We start from the raw sequence: 20,263 nt of genomic DNA, 5'->3' as shown, positions 1-20,263 counted from the left end.
GTAGCAGCTGACCTAGTCTGCGTGTAATCCATTAACAAATGATTTATATCCAGATAGAATGACTTTGAAAGTATTGAAGTCACAGTTCCAGACCTGGGTAGATCTTTTAAAACAAAAACATAATTTTCTTATAAGGTTTCTTACGTAAATTCTTCCAGATGCTTTCACCTCCATCCACATACAGAATAATAGCATGAAAAGCATTGAAAAGGAGTCATCTCATGGTAAATAGCTCCGAATATTCACATTTTCAATGTAGGAGTGGATCTGTGACCTGTGCTCCTACTCACTGCATTCTATGACCTCAATCATTCACAGCATCTCATCTAACATTTAAACATTATTAAAGTACCCATCTAAAGACAATCATCATTGACTTATCATTAAGACAAGCCAGCTATTATTCATACATGGCTGTTTGTGCCTACTGAATGATGCAAATAGCCTCCTCAGAGAGGAGGAGGACAGGAAATCTGGTGCCACAAATTGGAAGAAGCAATCCTGAAAGTCAATATCAACCACGAGACCTAGGGTAGGAAGACATAATTGGTGGAGAAAGGTTGAACTTGATGGACCTAGGTCTTTTTTCAAGCTGTGTAAACATGTAACTATGACACAATCGCCGATGGGTTACTATGACCGCCGTGTGTCTGCTGAAGACATTCGTGCCTGCCGAAGACATTCGTGCCTGCCATCATAAAGTTCCATTGAAAACCAGCTTGTGCCTGTGTGATATTTTACTACAGGAGCATCTCACTAAATTAGAATATCATCAAAAAGTTAATTTATTTCAGTTCTTGCATATAAAAAGTGAAACTCATATATTATATAGAGTCATTACAAACAGAGTGATCTATTTCATGTGTTTATTTCTGTTAATGTTGATGATTATGGCTTACAGCCAATGAAAACACAGAAGTCTTTATCTCAGTAATTTAAAAAATTAACAAAAAACACCTGCAAAGGCTTCCTAAGCATTTAAAAAGGTCCCTTAGTCTGTTTCAGTAGGCTCCACAATCATGGGGAAGACTGTTGACTTGACAGATGTCTAGAAGGCAGTCATTGACACTAAGTAAATGCAAAGTAAATTTTGCATTTCATTTGGAAATCAAGTCTGAAGGAAGAGTGGGGACGCACACAATCCAAGCTGCTTGAGGTCTTGTGTGAATTTTCCACAATCAGTGATGGTTTGGGGAGCCATGTCATCTGCTGGTGTAGGTCCACTGTGTTTTATCAACACCAAAGTCAGCACAGCCGTCTACCAAGAAATGTTAGAGCACTTCATGCTTCACTCTGCCGACAAGCTTTTTGGAGATGGAAATTTCATTCTCCAGCAGGACTTGGCCCCTGTCCACACTGCCAAAAGTGCCAATACCTGGTTTACACACAACAGTATCACTGTGCTTGATTGGCCAGAAAACTCGCCTGACCTTAGCCCCATAGAGAATCTATGGGGTATTGTCAAGAGAAAGATGAGAGACACCAGACCCAACAATGCAGACGAGCTGAAGGCTGCTATCAAAGCAACCTGGGCTTCCATAACACCTCAGCAGTGCCACAGGCTGATCGCCTCCATGCCACGCCGCATTGATGCAGTAATTGATGCAGAAGGAGTCCCGACCAAGTATTGAGTGCATTTACTGAACATACATTTCAGTAGGCCAACATTTTGGATTTTAAAATCATTTTTCAAGCTGTTGTTATAAAGTATTCTAATTTACTGAGATAATGACTTCTGTGTTTTCATTGGCTGTAAGCCATAATCATCAACATTAACAGAAATAAACACTTGAAATAGATCACTCTGTTTATAATGACTCTATATAATATATTATATATATAAAGAGTTTCACTTTTTGTATTGAAGATCTGAAATAAATTAACTTTTTGATGATATTCTAATTTAGTGAGATGCACCTGTATATGCAACGATATTGTGGTATTGCTGTATATAGTACAAGCAATCAGACAATCACAGGTTCAAGTTCCCTACCCTAATCCATAGGGGACTAACAAACACAGGAAAAAAGAAAAAAGTTTGTAAATAAATAAAAAAAAACATATGTGGTATTGCCACATCCATAAAAGTCCAATCTATCAAATATAAAATTATTAGAGTTTGCTCACATGGGCATATCATTTGGACAAGTGCTATGAGATGTTTTATTGGATATCACTTGGACCAATGTTATACTATGGGGCAGTGCAGATCTCTGTTTTTTTTCTCATGCATATTCGGCATTCTGCGAGTGGCTCCGCAAATTGGATCACACGCACCCATACAAGTCTATGGGTGGATGTAAAATATCGGACTGCACTCAGATGTGATCCGAGTGCAGTCTGATTTACGATGACACATACAATGAAGAGGATGGAGAAATTAAGTTCTCCGTCTTCTCCGCGCCTGTGATACGATTCTATCTTTTGAGAGAATCGAATCACACTAAGATGACACTCGGCTCATACTCTGAGTTGAGTGTCATTACTATAATTGATCCGATTCTCTCACATGAGAGAATCATCCCTTGTGTGACCCCGGACTTTACCTGATCAGCAAACACTGTAAACAGAAAAAAAATAGAATCACCAAAATTGCGTTTTTTGGTTGCGTCAACACCATAATTAAATGCTGTAGAAAGCGATCAAAATGTCATATCTTGCCCAAAATGGTATCTCTAAAAACTTGTCTCAGCTCACTAAAACTAAGGCTCACACAGCTCCATAGACTGAAAAATAAAAATGTTACTGGTCTTGGTTAATGGAAACACGATCAAAACATATATTTTTACAAATTTCCGATTTTTTTTTCACTACTAGAAAAATAACAATTATCGCCATAACTGTACTGATAAGGAGAATCATATTGGCAGGTCATTTTTACCACACAATGTACACCATAAAAACAATTTCCTGGCAGAATTGTGGATTTTTCTGGCAATTTCTCTGCACTTGTATTTTTTTCCCTTTTTGCGGTACACTATGTGATAAAATGGATAGTGTCACTTCAAAGTACAACTCGTCCTGCAAGAAATAAATGCTCATACGCCTATGTGGACAGAAAGATAAAAAAGTCATGGCTCTTGGAAGGGGGGAAAACAAAAACTCAAAAACAAAAATTGGCTGGGTCAGAAAGGGGTTAACCCTTTCCTGACATACTGCATGATGTTTTGGCACATCATATGTCGGGTCCCTGTGATGGTACCACCTTAGGAGCTGAGCCTCCATTATACCTGGTAGAAGCCAGCATCTGCTAACACCTCAAAGCGCACAATCTGGGGAGCGCATTGTTCCAAGTACCGCCCAAAATCTCTCCACACCCCTGGCAATGTAATTGGTGCCCATGGGTTGCCATGGCAGCTAGGGGCCTCATATAGTCCCGTTGTACCTACCATGACGGGGTTCCTGTAAAAAACAAGTCTGTGGCTGATCTTCATATGACAATGTGATTTTTAGTATATACTGCAGTGATGTTATATTGCAGTATACAGTACAAGTAATCAGACTATCGCAGGTTCAAATCCCCTAAAAATAAAGTAAAAATTAAAAAAAATATATATACAGTTATATGAAAAAGTTTGGGCACCCCTATTAATCTTAAGCTTAATGTTTTATAAAAATTGGTGTTTTTGCAACAGCTATTTCAGTTTGATATATGTAATAACTGTTGGACACAGTAATGTTTCTGCCTTGAAATGAGATTTATTGTACTAACAGAAAATGTGCAATCTGCATTCAAACAAAATTTGACAGGTGCATAAGTATGGGCACCTCACCAGAAAAGTGACATTAATATTTAGTAGATCCTCCTTTTGCAAAAATAACAGCCTCTAGTCGCTTCCTGAAGCTTTTAATGATTTCCTGGATCCTGGATGAAGACATTTTTGACCATTCCTCTTTACAAAACAATTCCAGTTCAGTTACGTTTGATGGTCGCCGAGCATGGACAGCCCTCTTCAAATGATCCCACAGATGTTCAATGATATTCAGGTCTGGGGACTGGGATGGCCATTCCAGAACATTGTAATTGTTCCTCTGCATGAATGCCTGAGTAGATTTGGAGCGGTGTTTTGGATCATTGTCTTGCTGAAAGATCCATCCCCTGCGTAACTTCAACTTTGTCACTGATTCTTGAACATTATTGTCAAGAATCTGCTGATACTGAGTGGAATCCATGCGTCCCTCAACTTTAACAAGATTCCCGGTGCCGGCATTGGCCACACAGCCCCAAAGCATGATGGAACCTCCACCAAATTTTACTGTGGGTAGCAAGTGTTTTTCTTGGAATGCTATGCTTTTTTGCCGCCATGCATAACGCCTTTTTGTATGACCAAACAACTCAATCTTGGTTTCATCAGTCCACAGGACCTTCTTCCAAAAAGAAATTGGCTTCTCCAAATGTGCTTTTGCATACCTCAGCCGACTCTGTTTGTGGCGTGCTTGCAGAAACGGCTTCTTTCGCATCACTCTCCCATACAGCTTCTCCTTGTGCAAAGTGCATTGTATAGTTGACCGATGCACAGTGACACCATCTGCAGCAAGTTGATGCTGCAGCTCTCTGGAGGTGGTCTGAGGATTGTCCTTGACTGATCTCACCATTCTTCTTCTCTGCCTTTCTGATGTTTTTCTTGGCCTGCCACTTCTGGCCTTAACAAGAACTGTCCCTGTGTTCTTCCATTTCCTTACTATGTTCCTCACAGTGGAAACTGACAGGTTAAATCTCTGAGACAACTTTTTGTATCCTTCCCCTGAACAACTATGTTGAATAATCTTTGTTTTCAGATCATTTGACAGTTGTTTGGAGTAGCCCATGATGCCACTTTCAGATGAGATTCAAACAGGAGAACAACTTGCAAGTGGCCACTTTAAGTAGCTTTTCTCATGATTGCATACACCTGGCTATGAAATTCAAAGCTCAATGAGGTTACAAAACAAAAAAAAAGTGCTTTAGTAAGTCAGTAAGAAGTAGGTAGGAGTATTTAAAACAAGAAAATGATAAGGGTGCCCATACTTATGCACCTGTCAAATTTTGTTTGAATGCAGATTGCACATTTTCTGTTAGTACAATAAACCTCATTTCAAGGCAGAAACATTACTGTGTCCAACAGTTATTACATATATCAAACTGAAATAGCTGTTGCAAAACCACCAATTTTTATAAAACATTAAGCTTAAGATTAATAGGGGTGCCCAAACTTTTTCATATAACTGTATATATATATATATATATATATATATATATAAATTGGAAACACTCCTCTTTTCCCATTGACAATAAAAATAATTAAAAAATGAGAAAAATGAAGATATGTGGCATTACTGCTTTCATAAACGTCTGACCTATCAAATTGTTACATAAATCAACCCAATTGGAAAGCACTGTAAAGAGAAAAAAAAATCAAAACGCCAAAACTGTGTGGTTTTCCTGGTTGTTGCAACTATGCCAAAATATGCAATAAGAAGCAATCAAAACTGATATCACTAAAAACATCTGTCCACCATGTAAAACAGAAAAGCGCACACAGATCCATCAACAAAAAAATGAAAACATTACAGGTCTTGGAAAATGGTGACACAAGGAACATTTTTTTACAAATTTATGTAAGCTATGTACGTTTGGTATCATTGTAATTGTACTTACCCAGAGAATCATATTGTCAGGTTATTTCTGCAACAGAAAAACAAAAATAATTGCAAAATTGTGTTTTTCACAATTTTACCACACTTTGAATTTTTTTCCAATTTTCCAGGACATTGAACAATAAAATGAATGATGTCATTAAAAATTACAACTCATCTCGCTAATCACAACCCCTCATACAATTTCTTCTATTACCCATCATGCAAGTAAAATTTTAGCAAAAACCCCTACGTTTTTCATTTTCACGGCACAATCTTATAAAATTCTATTATGTAGTTTGTAGGTTAAAAATGCTCACCACACCCCTAGATTAATTCTTTATGGGGTTTAGTTTGCTAAATGGGGTCACTTTTGGGTGTTTCTAATTTTTTTTGCCACCTCAAAGGCTTTACAAATGAAACACAATGTCCATATTTACTTTCCAAAAATGAAATAGCGCTCTTTGCATTCCGAGTTTTGCCATGTGCCCAAACAGCAGTTTTTGACTGCCTATGGGGAATCACTGTGTTCTGGAGAAATTGCCTAATAAATGATGGGGTCCATTTACTCCTACTACCCCCACGTGTAAATTATAAATTTGGTGCTAAAACACTATTTTAGTAGAAAAACAGCAATTTTTTGTTTTCACATCTAAATGTTATAAAGTTTCATGAATCACTTGTAAGTTAAAAATGAGCAATACACACCTAGATTAATTTCTTGAGGGGTCTAGTTTCCAAAATGGGGTCACTTGTAGGGGTTTCTGCTGTTTTGGCATGACAGGAGTTTGCAAATGCAACTTGGCATTCACAGTCTATTCCAGACTGATCTACAATCCAAAAACCTTATGGGGCATCATTGTGTTCTGGAGAAATTGCTTATCAAATTATGGTGTCCATTTTCTTCTATTATCCATTGTTAAAATTATAAATTTAAGGCTAAAACAACATTTTAGTGAAAAAAAAATGAATTTTCGATTTCAAATTTACATTTTAAAAAGTTCTGTGAAGCACCTATGGGTTCAAAATACTTAACACACCTTTTAGATTAATTCCTTAATGGGTCTGGGTTTTGAAAATGGGGTCATTTGTCAGGGGTTTAATCACACTTTGCATTAATTCCTTTGCAGCATCTGAAGGGTTAAAAAAAAATCCTAACTGCAGTTTTGAAGTATTTGAGGGGTGCAGTTTTTAAAATAGTATCACTTTTGGGGAATTTCCAATATATAGGCCCCTCTAAGTCCATTTAAATCTGAATAGATCCCTAAAGAATCAGGTTTTGTACATTTCTTGAAAAAATGAAAAATTGCTGCGAAACTTTTAACCCTTCTAACATCCTAACAAAATAAAATGACGTCTGAGAAATGATCGAGATGTGAAAGTAGACAAGTTGGAATTGTTATATATTAATAATTTTGTACTGACGCCTAACTGGTTTAAGGATATAAAAAAACTGAAAGTTTGAAAATATCTAATTTTTCTCAATTTCCGATATTTTCACAAATAAACGCAAAACATATCAACCTCAGTTTACCACTAACATAAAGTACAATCTCAGAATCACTGGAATCCGTTGAAGAGTTCCAGAGTTGTTACCTCTTAAAGTGACACTAGTCAGATTTCAAAAATTTGGCCTGGTCATGAAGGTCAAAATTGGCTCTGCCACTAAGGGGTTAAATTTACTAGTTTAAATGTCTATAATAACTGCACTACTCCTGTGTAAACTGATGCGATGTTTTATGTCTAGGACAGGGTCTGGTGGTGCATGACACCGGTATTCTCCAATTGGTGATATTTGAGTCCTCTTGGCATGTTTATAAAATATAAAAGAGACGTGTCACTCTTATATCATTGAGTGTTTGTAAGTTTCTATTCCGTGACTGTATTACCGGCACGTAACATGTCTTTTCTTGTTCTTTCTCATAGGTGTATCCAACATGCCCAGCAGTGAGTACAATCTGAGTGTTTGACGTACAATGATTCTAGTCCTCTCCAAACATCCATCAGAGCCACACAGAGCGGCAGTGAAAGAACAAGCTTGCAGGAAAGACAGGATAATATTTGCTGCATTTACATGTACAATTGAATCAGAGAGAAGAGTCTTATGACAGGTCTGACAGGAACCAGCTCGGCCTGTCTGTACCGGGTTTTATATGCCTGATATATTCCTCACAGGCGCTGAGCGAAGCGCGAAGTAGACACACATACAGACACGGAGACAGACAGATGATTAAATCAATGGGGATAGATAGGAGAAGTGACAGCACAATTCACTGATTGCAAAAAGTGATATTACAATATATATAGTATATACGAGCTTGATTTCCCCAGATAAGTTCAGGCAATCTATTTTCCTGACAGTCTTTGTCAGTGCTTATAAATATATATGTATCTATACTGTATCTGTCCATCTTATTAATAAGGGACGCCCCATTGAACCTGCAGTAGAGGTGTGTTTTGGTGGATGTTTGGTTCTGTGCTGCTTATTTTGCATGATGTGGTTGCTTTCCATTCCCCCCACACCATGTGATCCTGCTCCTCATATGTTTGTCCATTTATATAACAAAGAATGGGTGACCAGACTGTTAGAATCCTACTATGACTTTAGACACTTTTAGTCCACTTGATCCTTAGTACATAACAACTCACTATATTCTGACACCATGCATTTCCTTGCCATCATCACCCTAGCTTTTCATTAAAATGGCTGTACACATACTGTATAACAGAATTTAATTTACTGAGCACATCAGATACTCTAAATTGTTAATATGCACCAATGTTACACGTCTATTCTCAAGTGTGGGAGTTAGGAACCAAAATAATAGGGTCGGAGTATTGTGCAAGATTAGACAATAGTACACCATATGTTCATTTTCCACAAAGCCCTTGAATAGGTTCTCTGGTGAAAATAAATAATCACCTATTGAAAGAATAGATAATAACTGATTGATTGGGAACATCTGACTGCTCGGAACCACATTGTTCAGCAGAACTGGGCACTTTTATCCCCATTAGAATTGAACGGCAGTGGGTATGCTCAACCACCACTCTATTCATTCCCTCTGGGGCTGCCAAGCGACAGGCATCCAACCTACCGTCATATTTTCCTATGGGAATAAAAATTCCACATTCCACATTCTGAAAATCTATGCAGGTCCCTCACCAATCAACAAGTTATCACTAGTGATGAGCGAGTATGTTCTGTTAACCCTTTTGGCGAGCATGCTTGGGTGCTCTCCGAGTATCTTCAGCGTGCTCAGGTGTTATGTTTTAGTCACGCCATGCACATGATTTGCGACTGTTTGACAGCTTTAATACATGTGAGAAATGCTTAAGAAGCATGCATTCCTCACATGTATTAAAGCTGTCAAACAGTTGCAAATCATCTGCACAGCGTGACTAAAACATAACACCCGAGCGCTCTGAAGATACTCGGGAAACACCCGATCATTCTCGTAAGTCTCGAGTAACGAACATGCTCGCTCATCACTAGTTATCACATATCTTGCGAATAGTTAACATGTTTTCACCAGACAATCTTTTAAGGCTCCTTTATACATGGTGATAATTAGGCAAAGGATCATTCATAAGCACGGTTGTTCACAATCACTGTCTATGTAAACATGGCAGCAATCAGTCAACAAAAGACCATAACTGCATCACTTATGTGGGCTCAAACATAATCTTCAGCAGCACATCTCTTCATGTGTATTAGCAATTGGTCAGTTCACATACATTTTTGCATTGGCCATGTAAAAAGGATTTAAAGAGGAGCTTAACAAGCTGGCCATAACATGGAATAGTAACTGCAAAGCTGAATTATACATAGCATTTAAAGTTTAGGTCATAATTTATGTTTGGTCTGAGAGAGCATTACTAGAATTTTTTTCACTGGGGCGTGTACTTTTTCCCCTGTATGACATTTACCAATCATAAGTGGGCAGCAGCCTTCCAGGAAAAAAGAACACACACTCAAAATAGCTTAGAACAGGATTTCTCCTGTATGAAACATGTAATAACAGACAGTCTGTTCTCACTGATCTCACTGCAGACTATGTTTGATTACAAAATGCCGGTAAATTAGAAAAAACATAAGTGTGATTACACATACCTTTTAGCTTTCTTGTCAGATCAATCAGTGTGAGAGAAGTGGCAGTACAGCAGAGCTGAGCTTTGACTCATCACAAGCACATATGCAGCTTTCCTTTCACAGTGCTGTTGGCTCTGCTGTGCTCCCCTTACTTTTCTGTGAGATCAAAGCTGAAAGGTAAAAGTAATCACTGCTCTACTACCGGCACTTGTAATCACACACAGCTTTGCAGTAAAACCAGTGTGGAGAGCAGACTGTCTGTCATTACATATCTCACAAAGGATAAAGTGTGTTCTAAGCTATTATGGGGTGTGTTTTTTTTTCGCTTCTATGTTGCGACCTGCTTATGATTGGTCAGTCTCATTTATGTAATAGAAGAAGTACACGCCTCCAGGCAATGACTCCTTACACTTCATTTATAGTATTGAAATGCTCGAGTGCTCGGTACTCGAATTGAGCACGTCAGACAATCAGCTGTGCTCAATTTCAGTAGCGACCATAATGGAAGTAAATGGTAAACTCAAGCATTTTTCTGGAGGATGGAAAAATTCTCTCTTTCTCTGCACTCGGCTCAGATAATTCACTTATGGGGATCCGAGCAATCGAGCACCACGTGATGTTCGGTAATGCTCGCTAATCGACACTCACCCATCACTGTTAATTTATAACCTAAACTTTAAAGCTAATGTCTCTGCAACAAAGCAGAGAAATTAAGGAAGAAAAATTACGTTCAGAGTGTCTCTGCGGCCACTATTCCATGAGTTACCTAGTTTATCATGGTAAAACTGGTCAAAGATCTTCTTTAAAGAAGTGCTGATCAACTTGTTATATCATTGATCAGCACTCAGCCAGAGGAAAGGTGCTGGAGTAAACCCACTGTAAGCAAAAATGTTACATTTTTCATCCATAGTAGCCAACCACATCATAAAAAGGGGTCATGAAATAATACATGAGATCAACATGTGGAATTACCTTTTAAAAAAGTTCTTAATTAACTACATAAGATGTATGTAGTATTTTAATATACATTTATACAATTCATTTACTTCTTATATTTATCTTACCCATAAATACCAAGTAACTAGCTATTCTCACACTCTCCTATAGAACTGTGCATAGTGATTTGCCCCCTTCCAACGTTTTCGCTACCTAATAAACTATGTACTGCCAATCAGGACAGTCTGGACTTATTCTTCTCAGATTTCACTCAGTTTTACTCTGTGGACTGATTTTCAATGCACAATATATAGCAAATAATAATAAAAAATAATATTTTTTTTTCTATAGCACCAACATATTCTGCAGCACTTTACAGTTCAGAGGGGACATGTACAGACAATATCAGACATTACACATGTAGTGCATAAACAGCAAGCACTATATCTGCTATGTTACTAAAATAACAATTACATAAAAGTTAGAAACATTTTAAACTCATTTTTAGCACATACTTCGAATTTATCCAGTCATTTGGTCCATTAAGACAGAGCAAAAATTCCTAAAATTTCTAGGTGGATTGTTTGATGAACACTCAATCTACATTGGGAAAAGCGGACAGCTAATTCTGATGACAGTGTCACCCAGCATGTATGCCTGACAATTCATTTTGCATAACAAGGTCAGTTTCCTACGCTCAAGGTCTGAACGTTTGGCGGTAATGCTGTCTATGGCTCACTCGAGTGCACAGTAACAACGTAATAGACTCTAATGACTACGCGGAATAACAGAGTGTATGCCAAGTGAGAATCTTGACACATAACATTTTATTTACCCTCATCCTATCCCATTCAGCAAGTTCAACCCTTTCCTGTCTTATGTCCACCCAAGTGAGAAACAGTGGCATGTCTGATCCCAGGTAGTCGTTTGGGGAATTCATAGCATCACTTATATTATACTGGCAATGTCACATGCGCTATAATATAAGGAACTATGTTAGCTAAATTTATGCTTCTACTCATTAAACCATGAACTAAACGAGACAAACCTGTCTTTTTATGGCAGCCGTTCAGGACAAAAAACGGAAGCAACCCATCACTTCAGGTAACCATTTTATTAAATCCGTCTTTCTATATAATCCCTGTGTCTCCATGATTGTTCTGCAGATTTGTGAGTGTATTTGCAATAGAGCTTCGATCCTCTTGCAGTTCCTGTGATTCATGTTTCTATACATTGGTATTAGAACATTTGTAGCTTATATTTTCTTCTTTCCTTCCTTGTATAGACTTAGAAAAGCCTGGCATCCTGTATTCTGTGACCTAGTATTGGAAATGGTTGAGAGTTTGTGTGTATACCTTTAATACCTTTGAGCATAAAAATTGTCTCCTACATTTAAAATTCTCATTTTAGTTGGATTTTTTAAATTATAAATTAGGTTGGAACTTTAATTGTAAGATGCTAAATGCAACTTTTTTCAATACTTGAGCAAATTTGACCCTGTGGCTTTTTCCAAATAATCAGTCTACCTTTCCATTGGACTTTCCCTTGCTCTGCTCCTCCATGCCACCTCCTAGTGCTTACAGTTCTAAATAACCATTCACAATTTCTCTCTGACATACACAGCGCCGGCAAACTTTGATAGAATAAAGACGAATGCTACTTTCCTAGATGTTGCAAACACAAAACAAGGTAGGATGTCCATAGCATTATCCGTCATCGTTACTGCAGTCTATGTGATTGTGCCAATATTCAAGGAGGAGGTGACTAAAGCCGAATAACAATAAGCTCTATAGGGTTTTATCTGAGTACAAGTGGGGAGACCAAAGGCAAAAGTACTCACCTGGTATGGTTGTGTGACCACAACCACTAATAGGCTTAAGGCTGCTGCAGATCCACAAATCAGTATAAACCAAATTGGAAAGAAAGGGTTAATTCTGCGCCACCAGTTGATCAAGAATGAAAGATGATTGATATCCAGAAATGCGGTTTATTAGTCAACGCATTTCGAAGTTCAAAACTTCTTCATCAGGACAAACCACAATGTGGTTTACAGTGATACTAAACATAAGGGGTGTTTTTTAGATTTTAGTGATTAAATAAAACAGGACCTTGTAAAAAAAAAGAAAATGCATTTTTTGGGGGGAAGTTCAAAAAATGGCAATTTTGCTGTTTCAATTTTTTTTCTATTTGGTATTTAATATAAAGTTTAAATCTTTACAAGTGGCTAAATTCTTGCAGATTATTCCTTTAGATGCAGCTGTATCATCCTTATTTATTTGGCCTACATAATAAAGAGAGACATCTTATTACAAGGCTAATTAAAAAATAATAATACTCTGCATGTAATAATGTTTAGGCTCTTGGCTGGAGGTGAGATACATTTTTGCCTGACTTGCGTTTCTCTGCTTATTGGGAAGCATTGGTAAATTAAATCACCATGTTTCTAATTCTCTTTTGGTGATTTTACGAGCAAAATAGATAAATTGATTTTTCCTGTTATTTCTATAGACCAGAAAGTTAACACAATGGCTAAACATGCCAAACACTGCCATAGCACCACTTTACCCTTCAGAGGCATAACAAATTTGAAGAATTAAATATTATAATGGTATAAACAATGTGACTAACTTTTAATAGGTTGTCCACTACTTTTACATTGATGACTTATCCTTAGGATAGGTCATCAATGTCTGATCAGCCGGGGTCCGACACCCGGTACCCCCGCTGATCAGATGTTATCTGTGGCGGCGGTAGCTGCCGGCGGATGTGCAGTACCAAAGCCCCAGCCACTACAAGTAGACGGAGCTGCTCAGCAAATGAGTACTTCTGTCTGGCGGCCACCAGTGCCGACCCCGATAACAGCTCATCGGTGGGGGTGCCAGGTGTCAGACCCCGGCCGATCAGACATTGATGACCTATCCTAAGGATAGGCTATCAGTGTAAAAGTAGCAGACAACCTCTTTAAATGTTTGTCACATTGTTATACCAGTTACAATTTACTGATGATACAGACCACTCCGTAGTTTCCCTGGCTATGATCGCTCATGCTCTTCTAAAATGATTCTTTTATATCCAGGATCTGACAGTATGTATTTTGTCTGATTCCTCTTTCCATAACTATATTTAATGTCAGGTTATACTTTAATCATACTGTAATTACATCACTAATATTTTATCAAAGTATACATTTGTCTTCTATAATTGCCATCTGCCTTGCAGTGTGCAAATCATTACAGTGGTGGGTTTTCCAGCCTATTACAGTAGTAATAGACAAATATACCCTAATTCACAGCAAACATAACACATGCTATTTTCATATTTCCCCACATAAAAATGGAAAATAAGTACATGTCCCAAGCTAAAAATGGTTGTAATCATTAGCAGCATGCCATTGCGGTTTTAAATTGGTGCCACATACCACATTACTTATGTAACAGAATGATAGGAAAATACTGTAATCCAACACCGCAAAAAAATGTTTAAAAGGCGATCTTTATTAGACAACTGTCTGCATAAAATAGTTTAAAAAATCCAAAATAGAAAAAATTACAGTCTCACGCATTTCAGACTACTAAGAGTCCTTAGTCACAGAAGTATTATGTGCGACGCGTAAATGATATTTTTATTGCAGTTTTTAAGAGTAAGCAATCTTACAGATCCTAATAAATTCTCATCATCAGATGTCCTTGCAGCTTTTAATGACCCCATACAAACCTCATCTTCCTAGACTTTCTCACAGATGCCCCAGAGTACCTGCCATACACGTAGATCCTTCCATTAAAGGGAATCTGTTACTTGGTTTTTGTTTTTTGTCACCCAATCTGAGAGCAGGATAATGTGGGGACAGACACACTGATTGCAGCACTGTGTCACTTACTGGGCTGCTTGCAGTAATTTTGGTAAAATCACTTTTTTCAGCAGGAGATTATCATTAGAGGACTAGTAAACCTGTTGTCAGGTAGTCCTCCATATTCATGAGCTCTGTATAACCCTGCCCCCACCACTGATTGGCAGCTTTCTGCTTATGCACAGTGTACACAGAAAGCTGTGAATCAGTGACATGGGCGGGTTTTACAGAGCTCAGTATTCAGAGAACTGGTAGATCTGCAGCGGAGAAAACAATGATTTTATGAAAGATACAGCAAGCAGCCAAGTAAGTGATACATCACTACATCATGCTGCTCTCAGGTGGGGAAGCTTAAACCTGGTGACACATTCCCTTTATATCTCAGCATTTGCTAACCTTGCACATGGTTGGAAACTGTCCATCACTGCAGCTAATGTGCAAATGTAGTAATTTACTGTAACTTATTTATCACTATGATTGTAAACTATATTCATATACAGTTGTCTAAATAGACAGAAAATTGTTACCCTTCAAATTGACTAATGCACAACAATTGAGGTTCTGTGTTGTATGCCTTTTAGACTAAATAGCCATGTAGGACCTTTTTAGATGATATAGGAATCAAATGAATGGCATACCCATGCCATAATTACTTGTACTCCTGATGAATCCATATTAGCGGCGAAACATGTCGGGAGAGTGGGAAGGGCACTTGTGTTTTAACAAATATGGTGGCTTTCCCTGGCCCAAATAAGGGTATGTGTACTGCAGACAAACCACCAGCACAACTATTGCAGCAATAGTAGGGCTTAGAAATAGTGCTTTCAATTAAACAGTAAATTAGTATTATTTAAAAGTCTGCACATTAGAGATCTGGTATGCCAGTTGTAATTTAATAATGTAGTTAGTGTTGTGTATATTATATCATTCATTTTAAATAATACTTAATAAAAGTTATGTCCTAATAATGCTAGTGAAGAAGGTTAATTTTTTTCATTGTATACCCCACCATCATTCTAGGGTCCAAACTGGGTTGTTACTAATCTATATACAATCTTTCAGTATCTGTACAACATATAAGCATTCTTCTAACTGAACTAGTTTTCATTAGAACCAACAAACCTGAGCATAATAGTATTTAAAATATTCTTACCAAGACACACCCAAATACAATGATTACCCACAACAAAACATATGGTGTACTAAGGTCTCAGAAAATCAGAAATTTTATTAGAATAATACAGTTAAAAAACATACTATAAATAAAAAAGCAGAGTAACACAATGGTGGACCACATGTATAAGAGAAAAAATTCAATAAAAATAACTAATGTCTAGTATACAGAATATGCTTTCCAGTGCCTATAAGGTATATCCCAGTGGAGAAATAAGCATTCAGGATAAACAGTAATAAAGTATTTACATGTTATAAAGGGAAAGACTGTTGTAACATGTGATCCTGGCGCCCTTACGCGCGTTTCACCCTAGCTTCGTCAGGGGGCATGTCTGTATATTAGACATTAGATATTTTTATTGAATGTTTACTCTTATGCATGTGGTCCAACATTGTGTTACTCTGCTTTTTTATTTATATTATTTTCTTTAATCTTAATATTCCAAGAAAAGTTCTGGTTTTATGAGACTTTACTACACCATATGTTTTGTTGTTGGTAATCATAGTTTTCATTATAGCATCAAAATAGTGATTTTTGCTTTATGTATGAAACAGGTGCCCTCTACCTTATAGTATATTTTTGGTCTCTGTGACAGAAGAAGGAAGGAGTGATCATTTGCCCTTTTTAAAACACTAAGTGGAATTTTACCTGATAAAGTGATGGTAAAAAAGTAGAAGAATCTGCGAGTTGTGAGAATGCAGAAATTCCCAGGAGAGGCAGCAGAGAATTGTAAAACCCTGAAGCTCTTTCATGAATTTCAAGACGCTAAGTGCCGAGGGATTCCATTATCTACATGAAATTCCTGTCCTCTCTTCATCTACAGCTTTGTTTGGTTAAGTGAGCTAAGAGTTTTTGGTGCTGTATGGGGTCACAAAACCCATCTATATTTCGAGGAAGGAAATCCTGTTGAATGCAAATGAATTTTCCTTTGACATTGTGTAATTTAATCATATCAGTAAAATTCCTATATTCTGCATATCTCCACTAATACCTCTTATGTTACCTCAGGCCAACAAACAACAGTGCAGTATAAATAGAAAAAGCTCAATTAATTTGAGCCAGATAGACAGAGAGAGATAAAGACAGACAGACAGATAGATAGATAGATAGATATTAGATAGATATGAGATAGATAGATAGATAAATAGACTGATAGATATTAGATAGATAGATATGAGATAGATAGGTATGAGATAGGTAGATATTAGATAGATATGAGGTAGATAGATAGATGGATAGATAGATAGGTGGATAGATAGATAGATATGAGGCAGATGGATAAATTTGAGATATAAATATTTTATATTATTTATATATAATACATAGATATCATAAATATAGATATGAAGTAGAAAGATGGACTATGAGACAGACAAAAAAAGCTCACTTGCTTAATAAAGGCTCATTTGCTTGTAAGTTGAAACATTGTCGCCTGTTTGCATGGGCCAATAAATACAGTACACCAGATTTTTGTTTTGCATGGAATTTTCTATTGAGTGCTGCACACTTTTTTTGCTTTTTTTGATAGATAGAAGTTTTAGTAAAGTCTCAGTGGTGCCCATAACCATAATTTCATGCCTGTTCCCCAAAAAATAAATGTTTAACCACTTTAATTCCACCAGTTTTAATAAATAAGGACCGCAATATTTTTTTGGCAGGGACCCTGGATTCTTTAATTGGATTTGCGTGCGGCTCACACTATGTTCAATGTTGTAAAATAAATGCACATCCAAAAATGCAAATTACTCCCTCGAACATATGGTAACTGTACCTGCACTTGGATGATGCCTCAAGACAGTGAGATATTGTGAGCTGACATGTCTTCTGCAATCTAGACAGGACTCTCTAATTGAGAAATATGAGAAACATCAAATACATTGTACCTCTCTTTTCTTCTTTAATTTGCTTAACTACTTAGGTTACCATCTCCTCTTGCTCCATCCATTACTTTAATATCAAGAATGTTTATTTCTGTTTGAAATGACATGAGAAAAACAACACCCAGGCTCCGCACATTATTAATTCCTTCATTTTTTAATAATTTTGATCAGTTTGAAATGCTTTGTCTCACATGTTGATACAACTCTTAGCTGCGCACTGACAGACCGTAGGGAGGAGAGCATCTGCAGACAGTTCTGCATCCCCACATCACAGATCACACTGACAGCTGCTTAAGGCAATCTGTGATACTAATCAATACAGATGGAAATTAATAGAAATCTATGGAGAGGACATTTCACAGTGTATCAAAATGACACAGTGATACAATTATTTGCCATTGCTGCATATACATGCTCTGTGTAAGCTTTTTTAAAATAGACTGTCACTGGTAACAGGGTCATACTGCTTGGTGATGTTTCTGGTAAAGTAAAATAAGTAAATACCTCTCTAGTAGATAGATCCAAAAACTCATATTATGGTGATGTGTCTTTGTATATTACTTTACATGCTATAAAAATCAGATCAAAGTGGGTTCCATAAATAAGTTTTGCACTGACCATTCTGTTAAGCAGAGTCTAAGGGGCTCCTTCACCCTTTATCCCTTTTTACAGAGATCTGATCTTCTCTATAGGGGTCTCCAGGTTGCATCTACAGAGTAGCTACTCAATGGTGGACAAAGCTGAGAGACAACCAAACTGGCTGAAGTCAGGACAAGAGAATAATAAACAAGGGCAGATTCAGTACCAGTAGCGGAGTCGGGGATAGCCGAGGCAGAATCCAGGAGGTCAGACAGTGCAGAGAATAAAACAGTATGTGGCTAAATTCGAACAGGCGTCAATGAATCAATCCAGAAGAATGGTCTGTGAACAACTGGGTGAGAGCACACTAGGTGATAAATGCAATACAATTGCTGACACAGAGTAAGGCAGAGTAAGGCAAAGAAGATATTTAAAAGTCCTGTTATTTGCCATAAATATGTATTTTTTACCCCATGAAAATGCTGCTGATCTCCTGAATCTGGCTCAATTTATTTTTTATTCCTGTGACTCTAGTTTTTTTTTTTGCTAACAGGGTGTGGTCCTCAAGAGGACACACCGAGAAAAGAGTTGAGGTACATGCCCACTTGTCTAAAAATACTAATTTTACATATAGGGAAGACATTCATGTCTGTGCTCACTTCCTCTGCTACTTATTCTGTCACCAGGTGATGATGTTCTCAGTTGGAGAAACAAGATAATCTTGTAGTTATTTTGTTTTTGTTAGACATTAAAGGTATCATAAGTGATGTTACAAGGCAAGCTTTCGAAACTTCTTAGGTCTCTTCCTCAGGCATCGTATAACAAAGTATCTTATACCATGCCTGAGGAAGAGACCTAAGAAGTCTCAAAATCTTGCCTTGTAACATCACTTATTTTATTTTTGTTAGCCATTAAAAGGTATCATAACTGCAAGATTATCTTGTTTCTCCCACTGAGATGAATCTTTTTTCAACTGGCGAACACGGTACCAAACCCTTTTTTTCTTTTAACTTTAGGGTTAAGGTTGACACTAGGAAACAGTGTAGCTGTTTGAATAGGTATTATGGGACTAGTGGTGATGTCCAGGCAGCCTTTGCAGCGGATCACACTCAACTCCTGGCTTCCTACTTCCAGTTGTTAAACTGGAGTTATAATAATAATAATTTACATTTATCTGCCTCTGCTCATTGCTTGTTTGATTCCTGTTTCTGAGTTCAGGCCATGTTTTAACTACTCAGCTGCCCGATGATTCTGTTCCTGTTCTTGACCTCCTGGTATTGGCTCAGCTTTCTGACCATCCTCTGCGAGCCAGCTCAACTGGCCAGCAGCCACCCCATGGATACCAATCCAAGGGCCCTTGTGTAAGTCCAGATCCTATATAGGGCTTAATGGGTGAAGGATAAGGCAACCTCTGGGACCTTCTAGACAGAGTGCCTAGCTCAAAGCTTATTCGTGGAAGCCACATTAAGAGCTATCAGGCCACCACGCACAGAGTACCTTAATTACATTAAAAGATAGCTATATCTCAGAAAGGAAGATGTGTAAGAAGAAACTAAATACAATGCCAGTTTTAGGAGTGCAGTGGCATTTACACAAGGTAAAAACTTACATACTTCTGGAAAGCGATGGGTCCTCTTTAAATAGAGCACCTAGACTGCAGATAGAGAAATCTTAGAGCACCCCCACCACCAATACCACAGGTTGTAGAAGCCTATGAGCATTTGCACAATTTGCACTGTGTAGAAAGTGCAGAAGGCCCCAATATAATTTTGTTTTTCTGACTTTCCAAAAGATCAAATCTCTTAGTTATGCAATGATTCAAGTAGTGCTTTAATCTAGCAGATAAAGCTAAGGGAGTCATGATAGGGGGAAATAACATCACAAGCGAATATGTGGCATCACAGCTTTGACTTTTTGTGCCTAGGCTCATGTCATAATTTATACCATAACTGTAGAAAAAAGAACATGGACTGCACAGCCCACTATTAAACATTGATCTATTGAGGTTTTTAGTTAAAATTGTGATCAAAGTGTAAAAGCCCACTGCCATGTAACAGCAAGCTCGGTAGTGGATCCCTGCTCTATTTAGTGCAGCTTTGTAGCTTGTCATAGTTTGATATTTTCTATCTACCATGGAA

At 37.5% G+C, this 20,263-nt stretch overlaps 1 protein-coding gene across 7 annotated transcripts in view; it reads left to right on the top strand.

Moving 5' to 3' along the window:
• NTNG1 (netrin G1) overlaps window positions 1–20,263 on the top strand; it is a 429,565-nt gene that overhangs the window by 261,044 nt on the left and 148,258 nt on the right. For 4 of the 7 annotated variants that reach the window (XM_073642847.1, XM_073642843.1, XM_073642845.1 and 1 more), the window contains exon 5: window positions 7,543–7,563. In XM_073642847.1, coding sequence (XP_073498948.1) covers window positions 7,543–7,563 — 21 coding nt within the window. Of the gene's footprint in view, window positions 1–7,542; window positions 7,564–11,710; window positions 11,750–20,263 lie in introns of all 7 variants that reach the window. The other 3 variants (XM_073642844.1, XM_073642841.1, XM_073642846.1) reach the window with 1 other exon arrangement.

The sequence above is a fragment of the Phyllobates terribilis genome, unplaced genomic scaffold (genome assembly GCF_046119375.1).
Source record: "Phyllobates terribilis strain yellow unplaced genomic scaffold, ASM4611937v1 Scaffold_8__6_contigs__length_399053987, whole genome shotgun sequence".
Lineage (NCBI taxonomy): Eukaryota > Metazoa > Chordata > Amphibia > Anura > Dendrobatidae > Phyllobates > Phyllobates terribilis.
The sequence above is the reverse complement of the archived record's forward strand: the minus strand, read 5'-3'. Positions and strand labels throughout refer to the sequence as shown.